General features: G+C 46.7%; 1 protein-coding gene across 1 annotated transcript in view; it reads right to left on the reverse strand.

The window, feature by feature from the left end:
- Positions 1 to 605: 605 nt before the first annotated feature.
- Positions 606 to 22,403, reverse strand: part of MDGA1 (MAM domain containing glycosylphosphatidylinositol anchor 1) — a 139,015-nt gene continuing 117,217 nt past the window's right edge. Inside the window, 8 exon segments of the mRNA XM_066314371.1 lie at positions 606 to 1,181; positions 2,120 to 2,228; positions 3,180 to 3,310; positions 16,593 to 16,611; positions 16,613 to 16,728; positions 17,904 to 17,958; positions 17,960 to 17,997; positions 18,000 to 18,056. Coding sequence (XP_066170468.1) covers positions 1,090 to 1,181; positions 2,120 to 2,228; positions 3,180 to 3,310; positions 16,593 to 16,611; positions 16,613 to 16,728; positions 17,904 to 17,958; positions 17,960 to 17,997; positions 18,000 to 18,056 — 617 coding nt within the window. The 3' untranslated portion in view covers positions 606 to 1,089.

Consider the following 22,403-nt stretch of genomic DNA (forward strand, 5'->3'; position numbering starts at 1 on the left):
GAAGTTAAGCAATGGAATAAAAACCAAAATAGGTAACGAAATGTGGGTAGGGAAGTAACCCTGGGTTTAGGGCTGAGGCAGTTGTCATCCCAATATTCACAGGGGGAAGCCCATGTGAAACTGCTCCACCCTTCCAGTCCCATCCCAGCACATCCCATCCCTCAGCCCCATAGAGACCAGACTTTTCTGTCTTCAGCTCAGACCTGCTCCCTACCCAGCAAGAGTGCTGAGAGACAGAAAGAGGCTTTTGGAGGCCAGTGCTGCAGCTGGATCCAGCCAGGACTTCACCACTTAGTGTGGTCCATGTCATTGGTGCCCTTCCTTGCTCCATCTTCTTCAGGCCGGGGGATGAGAAGCACAGAGCGGTGGGGAAAGGCCAAAGCAAACCACACTGGGGGCAATTGAATACATGAGAGCCTGGCAGATGTGGATGGATGGAGACACTGAAGCACATGCGGCGCGAGGAAAGGCGCTCCGGCCGCGGCACGCGGGGCAGCTGCCCCACCGGAGAGGCCGGCCTTACTGCAGGGACTGCAGCCAGAGTGGGGAAAGCATGAGGAGACAAGGGGAGTACTGCAGGATATCAGCCACTAAGCTGTGGGCTCTGCAGCAAAGAAGGTAACTGTTCTGGTAGAAATTTGTGCTTTAATATATTTTTGTTTGTTTAAAATAAGTTCCCACTTCCCTGAGGAAGCCCTGTCCATCATTCCCAAGGAAACATGGGGGTGGTTTTTTTCTTCCTTCATTTGCTCTTCACATTTCTTCATTCCTAATTTTTGTGTTTCATTCCTTCTTTTCTCTGTGTGTGTTTCTTTCCTTCCTCTCTCTCTCTCTCTCACTCTCGCTCTCGTGCACGTGCTTTTTTAAAAAAAGTTTTGTCTTTATTTTTAAATTTTGTTCTAGACATTATGACTTTCTGAAGGAGTGCTCCAGTTCTGAACCAGATCCCTTTGCATGGTCATGCCTGTCAGTCTTTGGTAACATATGGACACTTTGGTGTGCCAGTGAGGGGAGGAAGAGGAGCAGAGGTGGCTGAGTAGGAAAGGAGCAGGAATGTCTTGGTCCGAAGACAGGAGCGCTCACTTGCCATCATCTGAGCAGCACGTAAAGGAAGAAAGTCAATGGTCCACAAAGCCAAGGGCTGTGCAGGGCTGGGACACTGCTTCCTGGAAGAGCAACAGCTGCCAGCCGAGAAGGGAGAAAGAGAATTAGTGATGGGACAGATTCAGACCTCATCAAACCAGTCAGCACACATCCATGTCTTCTCTCACCCTGAAGCACAGAATGTTCCCTGATCTTTTGGAAGATACTTTGAGCCTTTCCTGGACGTTCTCAAGGTTCCCCAAAACTAACTTTGGAAAAAAGGTTGAATCTTAGACACTTTTGCAACCCAATCTTCTTTTCTTCCCCAGAACCTTCAACTTGACTCAAACAAAAGACTCTCATTGTGTTATGGTTACATCCTAGGCTAGAAGATACCTTTAACTGCACCTAAAATTTTGAAAATTTTACAGTGTCCTGACTTTTCTTTCTCTCTTCATCTCTGGAGTTAAGAAAAATGCTAGGAGTGACTCTTACTCTGAAGGTCCTCTTGCTTCAGATATAAATAAACAGAACTGAACCTTGCTCTCAAGTGCCTGTCTGGCTCTGATTTGCATATTCCGAACATCTTCTCTCGAGGGCGCAGGCAGGGCTAAGGCAGACAGCAATCCAGTGATTCCCACCCAATGCCTATGTACTGCTTACACACACCTCACTGCAGCTTCAATCCACAGTGCACCCTAGTGAGACTGGAGCTGTCTCCATTACTGGAGAAGATCCTTCCCTTTTCAAAGCTTCCATAACTAGAGTTTCCAGGAAATGAGATATTGCAGAAGTCCTTAGCTTTTTGGGGATGGCACCTCCTGGTTGTTCCTTCGACTCTTGCTAACTCTCAACTGTATAGAACAAGCTCAAGAGTCTGACAGCCCCTCTGGTGACTTCTGCTGTGGGTTTACCCATCCTGTTGAGTCTCACCAACACGTCAGTGTGCTCTGAAATCATCTGAGCGTCCTTAGCATGCACATTTGTGAATGCACTCCTACCAACTTGTTTGCCTCCGAGGCAGACATAGTCTCACCCTTATTCGGTCCAATTGGCTTCCTTGGGCAGTCTCCCTTTTTCAGAGTGACGTCATCGATGGCAATGTCCCCCTCGTAGCTTGTGCCCCGGACACCTTCAAAGATGATCTACAAGCACACAGCATGGGAAAGCCCAGTGTGAGGCTGCAGGTATGGAGGGCCCTTCCTGTGCTGCAGGGCTTTGCAGGGGCGAGCAGATCTTACCAGGCCCCCAAGAGAATTATCTCCTTCCTGTTTCTCCAATATTCATTGGATCTGGAAAGCCAAACCCCACTGTTTATGGGGCCAACCTCTTTGTGCTGAGTGTCTGTGCAGTAATAAATGAGCATTAGAGCTCTGCTTTATTACGTGTCCTGCTCTAACAAGCCAACCAATATTGAACAGAACTTGCAAGAGTAACTACATTCTCATTTACTATTTTGAAGTATCCAAAAGCACACTGGGCATTTTGCCACAGTGACACAACTTAACCAGCCTGTACAGAGCAGCTCTCACAAACAACCCTACAACAGCAGAATAGCCTGTTGGGTAAAAACCTCAGCCGCAAAAGCAGCCCTCTGCCTGGGTATATGTGAACTACTCAATGAACACATGCAGAGTGCCCAGTTCATATTCTTGAGCACTCCTAGAGTCCTAAGCAAGGGGCACAGCAGAGGTGCATTCTGCAGCACATGCTAGAAGAAATCTCTAGCACTTAGTCACTTTACACCAAGAGGCCAGCATTCCCCAGCTGCTCAGCACCGAGGCACATGTCTGTCACACAGACATATCCAAAAGGAGCTCTCTGACAAGCAGTTTCTAGACCAGCAATAATCAGAAAATTTGTAGTGCCAAACTGATGCTTGCACATAAAAACCTCAGGGAAAAGTGGATTTGACTTCTGTGCATCCACTAAGCCTTTGCCTTGCCCCTCTGATCCTGGGGGTTGAGAGCTCCCAGTGCCCTCCCTTGTGCCCCACCAGTCCCTGTATTACAGAGGAAGATGTCTGCCAGGAAATCTACATCCATGGCATACATATGGATAGAGCAAGTGGCTCTTTGACTGTGGGCTTGGCTTACCTGGAAGGGCCCAGGAGGGTTGATGGGCACATGTGCTTGCTGCCACATGTTGCCCCGATTCCCACTGAGGGACCAGACCTGGGTGTCGATGGCTCGCTTGTTCCGCACACGGACTAGCAGGTTCAAGGAGCCTGGAAGAGAGAAATAGGCCTCTGGCATGCTGGGGCAGGCAGCCAAGCTTGCCTGCTGGGCTAGCTCCTGGCACAGCCCTGGGCTCAGCCTCGAGCCATGGCTGTAAGCCCCAGCTGGGCTAGGGACAGCCTGCAGAGCCCCAGTGGTTGTCTCTGAAGGGAGCCAGCTTTCTCCTGTGTTCATGGATAAGTGCCACTGGCAATGTTTCATCCACCTGGCCTTTCCTAGGGAAGCACTGACCCAGACAAAGAGGGACAGGATGAGGTAGAAGCAGTGTGCAGCATGGCTTGGTGGCATGAGAAGGGGGTGGCAGAAATGCTAGCTGCCAAGGAGCTCCAGAGGCATCCCATCCAACCTCCTGCTCTACATGAGGGCAGCATGGTTTTGCCTGGCCAAGTCTTGACCTTCCCTGAGGAAACCAAGTTTTCCTGCTCTCCAGTATGAACCTCCAGCATTACCAGCTGTGGAAACTGTTCCTTATATAATTTAATCCTACGAAAAGATTTTGGTTCCATTATCTTTGAATTTACCCTTGAAGCAGTTGCGGGCCAATGGCTGATAGCAACCTCCTCTTTGCCAGACTGAGCAAGTCCAGCTCCTTTCACTTCTCTTTCTAAGGGCTTCTGCTCCTGGCCCTTGACCAGAAGCAGAAGGGCACTCCTGATGCTCTTCTGCTGAACCCCACCAATTTCTCTGTGTACCACTTGAAATGGGGAGCCCAGAACACATATTTGCCGCCCTCCATTCACCACTGGCACCTGAAATATGCAATGCAGCTAACAGGGCTCTTCCTGCCCTGGCCCTGGCCACCACCTGTGGAAATACAACCAGTGTCCTCTTTCACCACTTGCCCTGGGAGCAGCCCTGGAGTGAGCAGCCGTTCTTTGAAGCACTGGACAGCATTGCCTGTTCCACACCACCTGGTACCTTCCCAGGTTCACCCAGAGGTTCATAAAGATCCTGTGAATCAGTGCCGACTTCAAGTTCTTTCAAATAAAAGCAATTCCCAAAAGGTTTTGTCTATCATTATACCAAAACCGAAGCCAACAAATCTCAAAGCATTTCCAGTTCTCACTTTGAAAACAGTGTCACAGCTTCTTACCCTCCACCCCCACACACACAACCATCTCAGTCTGTCTTCCTAAAGCATTTTGTTAGCATGCCCTCAGATTACTTCTTTACCTTTCTTGCTTCAGTGAAAAAAACATTTTCAAACACTCAATCAGGGTTGACCCGAAACACTTTTTTTTCTCAAGAAATCAATCAATCACAACCCTAGTCATGCTGTTGCTCATCAGTGTTTCTAGTTTCCATACACAGATAAATTACACCTGAGAGTACAGAGGAAATAGTAACCCTTACTTATCCATCTGCAGTCTGTCTGCACTTGGGATGCTGCATTCCCACATGGGTATGCCCTTCCGAAAAGCAGCAGTATGAGGTCAGGAAAAGAGACAGGGAAACAGACTTTCCTGTACAACCTCCCTCCTACGTGATCCCCCTAAATCCTTCATTCTTGGCACATCTACCTTAGGGGCACTGTGTGAAGGACAGGGACCTGGAAATACTCCCATCAAGCACCTGGCTGTCAGAAACTGAGAGATACATCACAGGGAGTTCAGAGTGTAATAAAGATGATGAAATGTTTAGATTCTTAGTGAATGACTTACAAGAAAAGGTTAAAAAAAAGAAATATGTATATAATTTAGTGAAATGAGGATAGAAAACACATTTTTGTCTGGAAATATTCAGAAGCATTAGCTGTAAGGCAAGCTGAGAAAACTAGATGAAGGCCTGACAGGACACAGACAACATATCCAATCCCCTTCCCTGGTGGTACTCAGTTTGGGATGCACACCACAACCCAGGACAAGGAAAAATATAGCTTGTTTCTCTCTCTCTTGAGATCAGCTGGCACTGCACAAGTGCAGTTGAGGGATCCAAGCCAGTGAGACCTCCCTCCTGGAAACACAGTGCCACAGATAAGGGAAGTCACTATTGGAGTCTTTGGCAAAACCAGCTTTGAGCTGCTGATTTCTTGGCATCTTCCCTGCCCTCAGCAGCTTCCTATGAAGGAAAGTCTCTCTAAGGATACCTAGTCCTCATGGCGGCCCTTGTCCAAACTGACAGCTCACGCAGGAACTACATAACCCCATAGATCAATGTCAACAGGAGTGTGTTCAGAGCAGCTAATTACAGACACCAGAGCCGCTGAGGTGAGGGATTGAGAGCAAATGAAGAATTCATATGATGCTGCTAGCATGCAAGGATTAAAAACAACCATTGTCTATTCTATCCTCATTTGGGGACTTGTAGCTAGGATTTGCTGCACAATAGCCTGGCTGAATAGCCAGCACTGGGACAAATCACGCAGCAAACGAACTTTGATGCCCTAGGAAAAACGCAAAGGCAAGATAGAAAGAAACCCAGAGAAGCATCTGGAATGCAAATCAGTGTCTCCAAAGCACTGGCTGTGAATACCTGGCCTAAACCCAAACTAAACCTGAGCACATCCTGGCTGACAGCTCCATGTCCTTGTAGCATCAGGAAAAACAACCTTTTGGCCCCCAAATTCCCTAATACAACAATACTGAATACCAGCAGGCATTCTTCAAATGGTTTACAATTGGAAAGGAAGCTCCCTTATCTACTCAAAACATGCAGTGTTTTGTGTACTCCTGTCTACATATGGAAAACTGAAGGTCAAAACAGAGGAGCAGCATGCCCTTGGCTACCTTAGAAATCAGTCAGAGCTATGAAGGGCAGCCAGCTCTCACAGCCCTACCTGCAATCCCTGCTAAATGAGGTAATCCCTGCTAATCCCCTGAGACTGGGAAGAAACTACAATACCTCCATTTTCCAGTAACACTGTCACTGGGAATATGCTTCTAGGAGGCATGGAAGAGGCTCCTGGACTTGAAACAGTGATAAAACCTCTATCCCATCTGATCTGAGTCCACCACAGTGTTGTAGATGTTAAAGTTTGTACCGCTCTTCTACTTTACTCCCTTCTACCTACCACGTGTCAGTCTGCCACCAGTTGCCAGTTAAGTTAAGGGCACACAGCCTGTGATGGAAGTACCTGTAAATGAATCTCCAGATCTGCACTCTAGGCAGAGCCACAGAATATTGTAGACTTGGACTATGGGAATATCCAAGTCATCTTCCTTTCCAGTGGTTATGAACTGAAGAAGAATTGAAGTGTGACATGCTCTCCAACTCGTCATCAGTGGAGATGAGAAAGACCCATCTGGGATGGTGTCCAGTGCCAGTTGATGCAGTCACCCTTTTTGCCTGGTTTCACACTGCAATCATGCCTGGTTTCCTCTATTGGAGTCCAAAGCCAGCTGGACAGTTTTGTTACCTATTTCTTTCCTTGTTGCCCCTACCGCATCTCCCCTGCCTGGATTTTCTAAGGGCACCTGCTGGTGAGGCACACAAGAAAATAGACCATCTATCTGCTGCTGTATCTCTCCAGCTGACCAGAGACAGACAAACAAAAGGGAAATCTCAGGACACCAGAAATCCTGTTGTTACCTCTTCCCATACAAGGCAATCTTTGCATTTGTCTTGTAATCTGTATTATTCCTTCTTCCCTATCAAAAGGGAGAAGAAAGGCAAGTGATGAGTGATGAGGAATTAATTACAGGCAGAGCCAGCTGTACCTTCTGCTGGCTGCCTTGAAGACCAGAGCTGGCATTTCAAAAGAATGGCACTCACACAAAAGACCAGCTGGGCTGCCAGATAGAGTAACTCCAGGGATGCCTTTAAATGTTACCTTCCCACAAAAAAAAAAAAAAAAGGTCTTCACTCAGTTTCCACAAGACAGGGACTTTATTGTCACATTGAATTGCAGTGTAGCTCCAGAAGAGCTGGCACAGGCAGCAGTGGGAGTGATGCAGGGCCTGCACAGGCAGGGATATCAGCACAGTTGCTGTGGGATGGCAGAGAAGGTAGAAGTTTCCTCAAGAGTTCTCTTGGAGAGTTAATGCAGGGTGATGGGGAGGAGAGAAGGCTAAGGAACAGCTCAGTTTACATGGCTCAGACAGAAGGAAGGCAGCTGGAGTAGTCAGGAAGCAAAGGGAGGATGACACTAAAAGATGGAGTGCCATGCCAAGTGCAGCAGAGCTCTGTGGGATGGGTAGGGAAGGCTGTTGGGATCCGTAGCCAGGAGCTGGTGTGCAGCCTGGTCTCACTGCAACTGCCTGCTGCAGTCCTGTAAGATCCTTGCTCCAGTATGGGGCAATCTCAGGAGAATTGTTAGATGAGAATTCCTGGCTGCAGCTCCAGTTTAGATTTGACACCCAACTGGGAATTCAGGGATGAAAACCCCCATGGAAATTCCCATGGCATTTCTAGTGCAGGCAAGACAGATTGAGATAAGAAGCTGACTGATTGCAAGAGATACCCAGTAGCTAGAAAGAGACTCACCTAAAATGAGGGCTAAAACAAATCCAGGGGGAAAAGAGCTCTTACATTTCTAACAGGGGCTCTGAGCACTTCTTTGACTGTTTAATGTTAATGCCACTGATCAGAAACTAAAAGCCCAAAGCCTAGTGCAGACAAATACCAGGAGTAAATGACAGTCTCCAGAAAGAATCTATTACTATTTATAATTTCCACAACAAACACAGGTCTCTCTTCCTCTCTCATTTAAATGGATGTTAATGAATAGCAGTCAGCATCAGGCTGGTTATAGAGCTGGGAGGAACGTTATTGCTCTGAGAGCTAGAGAGCAGAGGGTGAAAAAATAATTGTAGCACAGACAGAGATGCAGAAACAATACCAAGTGGTACTGACTTGTAATTTCTAGGAAAGTAAGTTGTCTTTGTGCGTGGTAGGATGTATTTACTCATTCACAGTCTCTTCACACATCAACATATGAGGAGTAAGACAATTAAACCCTCTGGGCTGCTTTCCACTCCTGACTACAGAGAAGTTGTTTCTGTGTCTTTCATTGTTCTCTGCTTGGTGTGCAGGGTCCTCTCTGTCTGGTCATAGGGTCACTAGAGAGACCTGTTTCTGCAGCCACCACTTCACTAACTTCAGAGTGTGAGGGTTCAAAGAGCTCATCCTGGTCAGAGTTTGGAAAGCACCAGGATCTCACCTCTACTCACAAGGCATCTGCACTGGGGCATGGGGAACGTTCAGCCTGTGCTGCCAGCTGACTGCTGCGGGACACTCCATGCTCTGGTACAGCAGGAAGGCTATGGAGAAAGGAATCAGGGGAATCAAAGCCTCCTGTTTCCTGCTGTGTCTAGGATTTTCTGGGGATATAAACAGCAATAAGGTAACTTTTGACTGGCAATGTTTTCCCTACAGCAAACATGTGAAAATTACTTATATATGGCTACAGAGAATTTTCTTTGGAGTTAATTGTGGATTTCAAAAACCCAAAGAAACAAACACAGTTCCACCTCTTATCTCCTAAATCATCATCAAATGAGGGTGGGCTTGAAGTAATACTCCCTGACATGGCAAAGCCAATTGCACAGATTGATCTATGATCCATCACTATCTGACCAGTCTGGCATGTACAGGAATCTCGAGATGGATGGAGTGTCCCAGCAGAGAAGCAACAACACTATAAAAAGGCAAAGTGGACATATGGCAGGGCCCCTGGGGAGACATGCTGGGCAGGGGGGACCAGACCCTGCAGACAGTGGGAAAAGTGCAGTGGTATTGTCATAGCTGTCTCATGATGAGGAATAATGGGAGGAAGGCAGGCAAGTTACAGCTATGGCTCCTTCTCTCCAGCATCTCTCCACCTGTCTGTGTACATAGAGAGCAGATGGTGATATGGCAGGAGCAGACTTGCAATGGAGCTATGCTCGAGCTCTTTTGCTCATTTGATCCACCAGTCTAATTAGAGAAACTGTTAGCATGGAAAGATGAATGATACACGACTTCCATCTTTGATCTGTGTTTATGGAACAAAACCCTGGCACTCCTTTTCATGGAAAATTCCCTCAGCAGTTGTTTGTGACCAGTAACAGGCTTTCTATGTGTGGACAACAGGATGTGGTTTAAGAAATTCAAAAGAGGAAGAAAAAAAGATCTCCATGCTCCATAATGTTAAATTATGCTATCTCAGAAGAACAAAGGCCCATCTGATACGACAATAGAATAGAATAGGAATAGGAATAGGCATAGGCATAGACATAGGCATAGGTAAGAATAGAATGGAATGGAATGGAATGGAATGGAATGGAATGGAATGGAATGGAATGGAATGGAATGAAATAGAATAGAATAGAATAGAATAGAATAGAATAGAATAGAATAGAATAGAATAGAATAGAATAGAATAGAATAGAATAGAATAGAATAGAATAGAATAGAATAGAATAGAAGGAGGATACAGGGAAGGTGACTCAGGGGTAAGTTCAGAGCTGGCCACTTGTTGGGGCCATGGCTGTGTAGAAGCCCAGTGCTGCTGGTGACTCAGCTCCAGGCAGGGCTGGGGGAACCCCAGGTGCTGGGCAGGGAAATGGATGCTCTGTGCAGCTGCTGGCAAGCAGGGTGGGAAGATGCTGATGGGGGCAGCTCCTTCCCTCTTTCCTGCTGTAGCTGCTGCTCCCCAGAAGTGCTGGGTACTAGCTTAGAGAGGAGAGGCCAGCCTGAGGGAGAATCATAGAATTGTTTACATTGGTAAAGACCTTTAAAATCAAGTCCAACCATTAAAAATTAGAGTATGACAAATCTAGCAAGAAGAAGATCATGTGTAGGCAACTTTTCCCACCAATTTCACAGACTCAAGAAGCAGAGTGAACCATAGCTCATCTATGAGGTCTGTTGGCTCCTTGTTCACCCTCTGTTTCATGACATGCCCAGATGCCTTCAGGCAATGCTCCCTCTCTCCTCCCAGCTTTGATAACGGGGCCTTTCATCTTTGGCACCAGAGACAGCTGGGTCCTTCGCGGAATTCATGTGCTCAGCTCTCAGACTGAGAGCACGCACTGTGCTCAGCACTCTCCAACGAGCTGAAACAAAGTCTGCTTCATAGACACTGCCAGGTTTAAAAGAGCACAACAGCCAGACAGGGGACTCTGCCTTGTCTCCCTTCTGTGGGCAGGCTTTGCAAAGACCTCAGCAAGAGAGGAGGGAGCCTCCCAGAGCCCGCAGAGCACAAAAGATGTGTGTGAAAGGTCTCCTGACAAAAACCCTGCAGACACGGATGTACTTATGCTGAGGAAAATTTTGCCTGTCTCTTCTCTATCCCTATTAAGAATTTCCCTATTTCCCCATCATCACCCTGTCAGTGGTGTCTCAGTCCTGGGAGCCAAGCACAGCAGCTGCACGGCTGCAGGGCTTGGAGCAGATGGGCTGTTTTACTGCAACGCTGAAGCCAGCGAGACAGCAGGAAGGAGCAGCTGAGATCACATATTCTTCCTGCTGAACTGAGGACACCACTCAGAAGCTGTTCTCTGGCCTCATCCTCTGCTCAGCCCAGGGAGATGTGAGAGGATAAATGGTTCAGGCCTTGAAAGTGATTTGCTGCAGGAAGGCTGTTTGTTAGAGCAGGCCGTGCTCCCGGCTTTGAGCCCATTATACCTGGGATGCATTACAGGATGCATTACAGCAAGAGACTTTTCTCACTTCATGCCTGCCTTACTAGCACCACAAAACTTCATGGCAACTAGCTGAGACAGTGAGACTCCAAACCTGAAACTGTAAATTCCTTCAAGTGTTGGGATGCCTGTCTTCCTTGCAGAGCTCTCTTTGGGAGAGGAAGTCACTCCTAGAAGTGATGGTGGTGACTGACACTTGCTGAGCATTTCTTTGACTTTCTGGGATAGATTTCCATGCATTATAAAATCATGTCTGGTTGAAGCTCAAGTACAGATAGGGATGGATGCACAGTAGTGTATCAAGTTTTCACTCTGTCCCCATTGCTTTTATCCTGTCAGAGCACCCAGGGGGATGTCCAGATGTGCACCTGGAATGACGAACAGTGAAACAATTAATAGTCTATGGAGAGAATAGAAGAGTAACAAAGGAATGCTAAAGAAGTACCTGGATATGCTCTGAGAGCTCCTGTTTCCTCTTAAGTCTGTTTAGTTTTGTATATATCAATTTCAGAGTCTGAATAATTGAAGCCACACCTGATGTCTCAGGAGATGATCAGGTTGCAGTGTATCCTTACAGCTCCTCAACTTTGCACAAGGAAGCTGCTGTGATTAAAATCTGAATGGAAAGATGTTCTGAATGAAGGGAGAGGGAATCACAGCAACTGTCCACAGAGGAATAACTGTGTCTCCAATCAGGTCATCAGGAGCAAAGAAAATCTGTGAGGATTCAGGGCATCTGCAAATGAATGGGTGCAGCAATCTGGGCTCCAACAACCTTCTCAACAAAACCTGCAGCAGGAAGGTAGTCAGACATTCAACTGGTAAGAGAGAAGAGGACTTTTGAAGAAGGCAACATTTCACTGCCAATGTGCACTGGGAACTTGATTCGGTGATGCCCTTCTATTGAGGAGCAAGGAAAGGCAGGGATCAGTGAACTCACATTCAAGGTACTAAACAGAATGCCTGCATCAATGTGAAGATACAGTATTTGTGGAATAAAAATTACATGTAGCCAATCCACATCTGAACACCTTTACCTTGTCTCCATGTCTTCTTCTTTAGATGCTAAGCTCTTTGGCTTAGGGATGATCCAATCATACATATCAAACATGCTGCTGCTGGTTTTGTAAGTAAACATCTAATGAAGTTTTAGACACATAGTCTTTGCTGGGCTCCAGCAAAAGTAACTGAAGGGAATTCTCTGCCCTTGGTTATGCAGAAAGTCTGATTAGATGATGTATCAGTACCATTAGGTCTTAATAATCTTTAAATCTATGCCTCTAATCCCAAATTCACAGAATTCTTTAGAAAAGCAATGACTTAATCTATCTTTGGTTCAGAGCCACTGTATTGACCTACAGAGGTTGAATGACACTTTACAAATATGTGGTCTTCTTGCTAGGTACTTATAATCCTTGTTCACGATCGTGGTATTTGACTAACCTCCCAAAACACCCATGCAGATACTACTAGAAGAGAGCACAATCTATCCAAAGGTCCATACCATAGCCCACAGGAAGGTGCTGGATCTCTAACAAATCATTAGTCGAATATGTATTTATTGATGGCCAAGAACACATCTGAATAACTGGAAAAAGACGTATTGAAAAAATTGAATACATTTTTTCGTTACAAACTGTTCACTTAACTCTAACTGTAACTTGTTTTCAAGAGCCCAGAGGGAAGTGAATCATACTCATTAGGAAAATCAGCCTCCCCTCAATCAATCCAGTGATGTAATCTCTACTGTGTAGAGTTATTGCACTGGAGCTAATGGCATGGATTTAATGAACAACACTCTTCTATATAAGGCAAACTTCATGTATCCAAAAGAATGCAGCTACCTCCAGGGTGCCACCTGTATTACTGTGCAATGGCAGGGTGCTGTGTTCATAAGCAAAGTTAGGGTAGGAACAAGGGAGCTATGATATTGAATCTTACAAAAATGATGCCTTTGTGGTTCAAGCTGCTTTTGCATTGACATAAGCAGTACCTCTCAATCTGTGTGACCTGACAGCTCTGAGTAACATCACAGAAACAAGTTGAAGCCATGTGGCACCTGCTGGCTCCTATGTGTGATCATCCACCACGGCCTTTTGGACACACCTTTGCACTGATTGTCTGAGATATCCAAGCTGGAGAAGCAATTCAGTTTGGCAGGCCTCCCAGACCTGTGATTCCTCCTCAGCAGGAGGACATCAGTGGTGACGGGTAGCCTGCCCACCCTGTGCAAGTGGCCTACCCACAACCTGATTCCCTCTGTGAAACAGCCATGGCTTTCTTGAACTCAGATGCTGTGGCAAGTGATCTGATCATGTCTCATTGTTTCCAGTGACTCAGAACCAAAATCATTCCTAATCAGTCCCCAGCACTGTTCCTCATGGGATCTTAGAATAGGGTAGAAGAGAGAAAAAGAAAAGGGAAATGAAGGGAAAGAAAATTTGGAAAGGATCTACAACCACCCACTGCTTACCACCTTGATTACCTCTCTAGGAAGCCCATTCCAGTGTCTGACCATCCTTTCAATAAAGAAATCTGATCTTCCCTTGATGCAGTTTTGAACCATTCCCATGCATCCTGTCACAGGATACCATGGATCGGCACTTTTCACTCCCGTTCCCGTCTCAAGAAGCTGTAGAAAGCAATGAGTACTTTATAATTTTATTGGAAGCTTCCCATCCTGATTATACACAGACCAGACTTAGCTGGGGTGGTCAGATCAGGTCTGTGTCAGTACTGGAACAATCACACCCTTAGTTTTCCATTCAGTGGCTGAAATTTCCATGTCTCTCTCAGCAGCCTTCATCCTGCGAGCTGACCATGGAGACATCTCTTGTTCAGGGCCTGCAGGAGCATCCAGCAGTGAGCAGCAGTCTGTACAGATCACAACCTGGCTACCACTGAGTTAGGAGGCATGAGAGAAAGGTGGCAGGGGAATGTGGTGGAACCAGTCTGTCAGAGAAACTGTCCTCTTAAAGCATCCCCCTCTCAGGCAGCCCCTGGGAAGGGAGGAAGAGGAGTCTGATGGTTGAAGCAAAGACTTGAGGATTTACTCCCAACCTGGCAAAAAGGCTTTTTGAACTTGGTATAGTTGCTAGCTGCCATGGCTAGTTTCCTCCCCTGAAGAAAGCAAGCAATTCCTCAGAAACACAGAATCACAGAATATTCTGAGCTGGAAGGGACCCGCAAGGATCATCGAGTCCAACTCCTAAGTGAATGGCCCACACAGGGATCGATGGCAGGACGATGGCATCATTAGCACCAGGCTCCAACCAGCTGAGCCTCATTTGACATTTCTACACCAGCCACAAGTAACACACCCTTGTTCCCGAATGCCTGGTGGAAATGGCATTTCTTTTCTTTCCCTACCCCTGATTTTTGTGCTGGGGCTGGCAGGATCATAGGGCAATGTGAATGCTTGCTACAGAGGGGGCCAGAGGAAGGAAAACAGATGACCAAATAACTTCAGAAGAACGGGGAGTGCCTCCAGGGAGCTCCCCTTCATCTTGCTCTCTCATCAGCTGAGAGATATTCAACAGCGTCCTGCTCTGCTAGTCACTGAATATTTTATATCACGGCTACAACCAGTGCATTTGTATTCTGTTTCTCTCTTTCGTCATATCTATTATAAACGAGTAGTGTCTGGGAACTCTCCCAGGGAAGATTTGCCTGGATGGCTACGGATATTTTATAGTCAAATTGTGAGAGTAAAACAGCTTTCAAGTTCTGTAGTAGGAAAAAAAAAAAGGTAATAAAAGGGTTATTAAAAAAATAAATAAATGTCGGCATTTTATATGGCTACTTTTTGTAGTGACAGAGCTTCAGTTTGCTCCACAATGGAGCTGGAGTTGCTAAAAAAGGCTTGGGATGGGAGACACCCTCTAGCTGGCATTGTCTACTGACAGGAGCAATCTGATACACTCTTGGGAGGCTCCTGGTTTGGCAGGACTGAGCTGGGACGAGTTTGTGAGCCAGAGGTTGTGGCTGTGACTGCAGGCATCAGGGATAGCCAGGTCTATGGGAATCAAGGCATGGCTTGGGATTGCAGCAACCCCACTACCTTCACATTGTTGCATGTGTGAGATAGATGGGAGGGCAGGGTCTGTCTCCTCATTTCACAGGAGTCCTACATCCTCCTCTAACCCAGGCCTAAAGAAGAAGAGCTGAATAAACTTGTTTTGCCCTAAGAACTCTGAGAAGACTTCAGCCAATAAGGGCATCAAGCCAGAAATAGAAAGAAAATGGCATTCAGAGGCTTTCTTAGGTCTCAGGAGTTACTCACTTTTGGGTTAATTTTTGGGTAGAGCAAATCAGTAAAGAGTTAAAATGCTAAAACAAAAAAACCTGTAATGAATAGATTCTCTGGTATGTCCAGTCCACTCCATCTCCAGACAGACCACCACAAGAGAAATCTTAAACCAAGCTCTCTTCCAAAATCAAACAAATGTTGATGAGCTTTTACTTCACCTGTGAAATGAACTTGGGAATATGACACAAGAAAAAAAGCAAGAGAGGCCTCCTCTCTCCACATCTCTTTTATTGCAAATCTCCCACCAGTCTGGGCCACTCTTCATCAAAGAATGAGAGCCCTTTCCAAGACTCCAGGAGAAGATGAGCAGGAATTAGGCAGCACAGCTGAATTACCATAAGGGCCAGCTGCAGGGAATGCATGAGTTTGCCAGACAGCATTAACAGCTGGACTCTGTCAGCTAAGCAGGACCAGCAGGTCCAGGATAATCTGGTGTGAGCCAGCACTGACAGTGCTGAGCAGCCTGCCACCGCTGGCATGACTACAACATAGAGCAGCCTGTCACCAGGGGGAATCCAGGTGTGTGAAAACACCTCTGACCTAGCCCAATTCCAAGTGCAGAGAGCAGACAGAAACCCTCAAAACACAGACATAGATGGAGACCTCCTCAGTGAACTGCAGCCCAGCTCCTTGCCCCCGACACCCATGGTGTTAGGGTTTCAGCCTTGCCAAGATTTTGCAGTTTAACCTCTCAGCTGTGCCACATGTGCACAGAGATGTGGCCAGCCTCAGGAGCATGTTCCCTCCCAACAACATCTACAGTATGAGCAGAGAGCGGTTAATTAACCCTGCTTATTGAAGGGCGGACACATTCCTGCCTGGGCCCTGATTTTTCAGTCAGGCTCTAGTCCAGCAGGTGATTAATAACCCTGTGTGCTGTGGGAAGAGTGCATCTATTATTCAAATTAATGAAATTATAATCAAGAGGTGACGAATTAGCAGTTGCTCTTTGACTGGATATGGAAACTCATTAGCGTGCCAGGCACTTTCTGTGGTGCTCACTGCACTCGAGGCTTACAGCAACGAGAGGAGGGAGCCAGGCAGAGCAGGCAGCTCCTTGGCACAGCTGGGGGAACACATCCTGCACATCCTAGTGTAGCTGTGGCCACCCCAGAGCCCTCTGGCTCACAAAGCCCATTCAGCCCTCTTCTCCTGTCCAGTGGACAGACTGACTGTAAGATGCTGCCCCAGGGATGGGCTGTGACAGCCTCACAACCCTGACACTGCCAGGCTACAGGAAAAGTATTTGAGTGCAGCCCACCCTGCTGCTTGGAATACTGGAGTAAGACTCCTGCCCTCTGGAATTGCTGGTCACAGGCACAGCTGCTGGAGCGAGAGGCTGGAGATGTTCCCCAGGAGCCCACATGAGGCTGAGTTTACCCTTCCCCAGAGGGTACTCACCGATGTGCTTCCCGTACATGGTGGTAGTAGAAGGAGACACAGTAATACTTGGCAGTGATGTTGTAGAGGGGGCTGATGAGCCGGGCTTTGTCTCCTGTCACCCGGGGCCGGGACGCCTCGATGAACATGTAATAACCTGCAGAATGAGAGGGACAGGTGGGAAAGGGCAGCATGCACTCAGTCTCCCTTCTTCCAAATGATGTAGGAGACCATCCCTCCTCTGGAAGACACGGCCTTGCTCTGCCCAACTGCTCTGTGCCCACTGTGATCCTGGCCAGAGACACTGGCAGGATATCCAGAGTGCCTCCCCTGCCTTGGCAGTATTTAGGGAAGCACAGGAGAGATGGGCATCTGCAGACTGGCTGTGAGCAGACCTAGCAGGTGAACTCCTGAACATGCACATGCACATCTGTCTGGGTGCAAAAAAAGCCTCAGAGCTGACTGCACTGTGCAAGGAGAACACCAGAAAGAGAAACTGTTCCAGACTAATTTCTCTGCCTCAAGTAGAGGGAGAGAGAATTCGGTACATCCAGCCTGAACAATATTGTTGTCTAAAGAGAACAATACCAAAGCAGTTGTTAACAGCCCAGGGAGGAAGAGATTAGCCATTTAATTTGTTAACATCATTTTCAATGCTCAATCAGGCTGGTGTACTGAACACTAATGGGAAAACCCAGTTCCTTAGCGGGCCAACGGATGTTTCCCATTTTTTTTCTGAGTTCAAAGATACGTGTTTGCATACAAATTTACTTTTCTTATTACATAAAGAAGGATGTAGTATCCAGCTTAATTGGGAGCAGGTACTCCACACACAACTAGGGTGAGCAATATGTAACACCATCTCCTCCAGCTATAGGTGAGGCTTCCTCAGGCAGCTCCTGTCTGGTCTCTCATGCTTCTGTGCTTCATACTAGGGAGATCTGTTTGCATCCCTGAAAACTTCCTTGAGGAAACAGCTTACTAAAACCTACAGGGCCATTTCTAGGTGTTAGAGATATTCTCCTACTTGTTTATCCATTTTTCTTTCTTCAAAACAAGCATCAAACAGTGCAAGGGCATTAGGCATCAGGCAATTAGCTGACAACAAGAACTAATGCTCACACTCTTCCCTTCAACAAAGTTGTGGGTGTTTTAATTGTGTGTTTAATTCCAATCAGTAACATGCAAATTAACTGCCTGCTCTCTTTACCCGATGTGAAGCAGAAAGCAGATCAGCCATCCATCAGCTCCCAGAGCTGTAAGATCCCTGACAAGGGATGGTGTGCACCCCCCTCCCCTGCCAAGCCAGAAGAAGCCCAGACTGGTGCCTACCCTCGGGCGTACCGCTGATGTCCATGGGGGGCCCTGTGTTGACGGTGCGCTTTGGGGTTCTGGGTCAGGGCATTCTGCCGGGTCCAGTCAAAGTGTCCATCTTGTCCTGCACAAAGCCACAAATCTTCTCGTCCTCAAAGCGGCAGGTGTTATCTGTGGGGCAGGAAGGGCTGCTCAGGTGCTGCTTTTCACCCTCCCCAAACTGCCTGGGTGCTCACAGAAGAGCTGTGTTACCACTGAGCTCTGTGCCAAGCCAGGGGCAGATGGGCAGCCCCTGACCCCAAGGAGGAGGTGGAAAAGGAAGGCATAATAGAAACCACAGAATCACAGAATGGGTTGAGTTGGAAGCAGCCTCAAAGTCCATTCATGTCCAAAAGCCATTGCCAAGGGTGCTATTCACTAGATCAGGTTGCCTAGGGCCCCATCCAACCTGACCTTGAATGCTTCCACAGATGGAACATCCATAACATCACTGGGCAGCCGGTTCCAGTGCCTCACCATTCTCTGAGGAAGAAATTCACTCTTAAAATCTAATCTATATGTCCCCTCTTTTATTTAAAAATGTTCCCCTTTTCCTATCACTACCCATAATACATCGATGAGTAGGTTACTACAGAAGTGTTAATCCAGGTTGATGGATGTGATGCTCTGACAAAATGGAATAAAGCTATTATGGCTAAAGAGGAAGAGATTCTTTGAGAGATCTGAAGGGGCAAATGTAGAGGAAGGTAAAAAGACCACTGAAGGCAAACTGGCTACAAGGGCTTTTATATCAGAACAACTTGATGGTAGAATAATTTCCCCAGGAGAGAGGAAAAAGTAGCAGCAGATGACCCCCCTTCAGGCTATATATTTAACTAAACTATGACACACATGAAAAAAATCAGCTGTGAAGAAGAGGTCAGCTCAGCACGACAAATGTGTCATTTAGCCAGAGTACATCTAATTTACAGCAGCTAAAAGGCACATTGATTTTGCAGCTTATGCTGGTTCTCCTAACAAATAAAAACATAGGTAGAGATTTTTATGTCGGATCAACCACGTGCAATAGGGTTCACTTTTATTACTACCACAAGACAGTTACACCCTACAGCAATATTGTAAGACAGATGAAAATCTTGTGCATAGACATAAACCAATATGGACTTGCAGAGATTGGAATGAATTGGACATGACCAGGCTGAAGATTGTAACCTTTGTGTTAAAAAGGTAGTTTTGAGTCACAAAAGCAAAGGTCAAGAACCAGCTTTACACTGCTGACACAATAGGTGAGGGATGGATAAAAAAGGTGAAAAAGAAAGAGAAAACAGGTCCAAGAACAGATGTGAAAACTGCTGTGTGTTTTGAAAGGTCCCTGGGCAAAAAACAGAGCTGGAAAATGAGCAGGATGTGGGATCTTGGACCAGAGTGAGTGATGCAGATACAGCATGCATAGATATCTTTAATTGCTGCTTTTAAGTAAGAGCAAGAGGTGTGCTGTGAAACTGAAAGATACTGAAAGCCACAAAAGCACACACAAAGGAAAACAAGGCTCTTGACGAGGGCTTGGAATGTGCTAGGAATTCATCCATGGCATGCTGGTGCAAGACTCAACTTTTTGGTATTTACCTCCCACTATTATTTATCATGCCAAGATGAAGAGAAGCCCAAATGCCTCCTGTGGCTCCTGCATTCTTGAATCTTTGGTGATGACTTGCTCTGCTTCTCCTAGCATGGGTGACTCTGGCAAACATGCAGGACAGAGCAGGGTCCTCAGCCTATGGGCTGGGTGCCAAGGACGGGACACACAAGTGGAGTTTTCGGCAATGTCAGGGCCACAAGCTCCAGATGCAGTACAGTGTGATGGTAGGAGCTTCATACACCTACCATACACAACAAAATCTGTTATCTTGTACCAGAGAAGAGACACTACCCATGAAATGAACAGAATCTTGACTCTGAGATACTGCACCTTCTGGTGGCTACCCTACCTTCTGGTGACTAGCATCCTCCTCATGCCCTCCCATTTGAAAATGAAAATGACTGTAATCCAAATGGACATTAAAGGTCCTCACACCCCTGTGGTAGGGAAGTGGGAGGTCCCTCCTTCTTGCCTGTCTCCCCCAGCATCCCATCAAAGCAGAAAAGAGGATGCAGCCTCCTGCAGTAACCTGCAAAAATGTCATTGCCAGCATATCTTGAACAATGTGTGGCAAGCCAAGCGCCTGGTTCACAGCCCAGGGCAGCTGGGTTTTCAGTAAACTCAGTGGGAAACGCCACATGCCCACTCCTTTGGGCTGAGCACAGCCATCGGGAGCTTCTCTGGGCTGGCCACTTAACTGCTGATTGACACTGGCTAAGTGGTTTCTGCTCAATCTGCTCATTTCCAATTAGCATACAAATCCAAATTAGCCACTGCTCGGCAGTCCCTAACACAGGGGTGCAAATGGCATCTGGAGCTGAAGGAGAAGGGAGCAGAGGACAGGCAGATGCTTGCAGGGTCTGAGACAGGGTAACTATGTGGGATAGGGGGCCTCTTTCAACCTCAGAACAAAGAGATGGAAGGAGAAACAAGTCAGAAGCCAGCTCCTAAGGGTCCTTCCTCAGCTCTTCTGGTTGAGAGAAGGGAGTTCATGGCTGTACCAGATCCCCAGTGATCCTCAAAGGAGAGGCTGGAGCCCACAAGCTTGCTCATGTTGCTGGGTGGTGTAATACCCCTGGTTTCCCTCTACTGGACCAAAAACATCTGCATGACTCCAGCTCATGCTGCCAGCTGCAGTTAAAAGAGACACATTTTCTCTTAGAATGATATCTTACACAGCAGGATCCACAATGACTGTCCTTTCGCAAAAGCACTGGGGCGGTTTGTACCTCTAACCCTGTTGAGCCATGGACTTTAAAGAAAGATGACATCTTTCTCCAACACAGAATCACCTTAATAGGGAATAACAGGAGGAAAGCAGAGCTGGAAGCTGTAACACAGAGGTCAGCCAGGCAACTGACTGAGAGGGAACAAACCACAAATGAGGAGGCACAGAAATCAAAGGAAAGGCAGATTAAGGAGAAAGCACAAGCTCAGGTAGAGATCAGAGATAGTTGTGCAAGAAAAGAGGACCTGAGGACGGCATTCTAACTTAGCAGCAAGGCCTGATTGTAGCAGCCTGTGCCTCACCTGTAAGAAGCCACACACATGGGATGAGACTGCTCAGAGAAGTCGACTCAAAACCCTACAGAGAGCTCTTTTAACATCCAAATAGGGCCGTGAGTGCATTCTTTCTCCTCACTCAAATGCAGCTCCTTCCAGAAGGCAATGCTTCTAGCAGAGCACATAAAACAGAGAAGGGTCCCGTGCATCACAGACCAAGCAATGCTGATGCTTAATCAACAACATGATCCATCTTATGTGCAACACCACTTGCTGTGCAGGAGTTTGAAACTCCAGCACATTGCCCTCTGCTTAGCTTAGGAGCTCAAGGCATTTTGCAGCAACTAATGAACAAGGCTTCTTAATTTCTCTGTAGCATAGCAACGCCTCTTTCTATATATCTTCTGCATTACATGTGGGAAATAGATGCACAAAGCATGGAGAGACACATTTAAGGTCACAGCAGGCAGTGCCTAAGCAAGAAACAGAACCCAAGTGCTCCAACTCCTGGTCCTTTAGTATAAAACATGCCACAGGAAAGCAAAGCTCTGTGGTTTCTCTGAGCTACAAGTGGAGGTGCCATCAATAATTAGGAAGTGTTCAATGTGGCTTGGGACATGCCACCATGTCACCTCTGGATGGTTATCAACAAGGTTCACCAGGCCAAACCTGGAAGATCCAGCCAAGAAGAAAACCTTTATCACCTGCTGTATCTTAGAGTCCACAGAGGTGATCTGACTTTTGACCTTGACTGTGTGATGCAAACCTTTCTAAAGACTTTTGCCATTTGCCAGGGATCCTGGCTCATCATCAAGGTGTAAAGCTTCTTGTTTAAAATTAAGCTGGATTTAAATTTAAGTGGATTTAAATACTGAACATAAAAGTTGTTCTCTGGATTGTTATAGGTAGGGTGGAGGTGGAAGGGGAGCTGGCTCCTCAAAAGCTAGATTTACTGCTGTCTTCACCAAACAGATTTCCTTGGCAGGCTGTGGAGTGGTGGCAGCTCAGAGTGCAGAGATGTTTGCTCTCAGTCACAGACATCTCCATGCATTCCCAGGGGAGAGACCCTCTACTGTGGCTATTAACATTTCTTCTTGCTTTGCCTTCTTGAAAAACATAATGGAGGTTTTCCTTTCAAGTCCTTTGGGGAAAGCCATCCCTGGTCATGAAATTCTGGCTGCAGATGAATGCAAAAAATAACAATCCTATTCTAGCTGCAGAGTATGGGTGAATAGCAGATGAAGTGCACTTGAATAAAATTGCCTTCATCATCTAGCTGTGGTGTGACAATTGACACTGGCTTGGAGCATAAAGGACCATGCTCTGAGCCCCAGCTCTACTGCAGACCTGCTGTGTGACCCACAGGCTATCATCTT

Source organism: Sylvia atricapilla, chromosome 3 (assembly GCF_009819655.1).
Source record: "Sylvia atricapilla isolate bSylAtr1 chromosome 3, bSylAtr1.pri, whole genome shotgun sequence".
Classification (NCBI taxonomy): Eukaryota; Metazoa; Chordata; class Aves; order Passeriformes; family Sylviidae; genus Sylvia; species Sylvia atricapilla.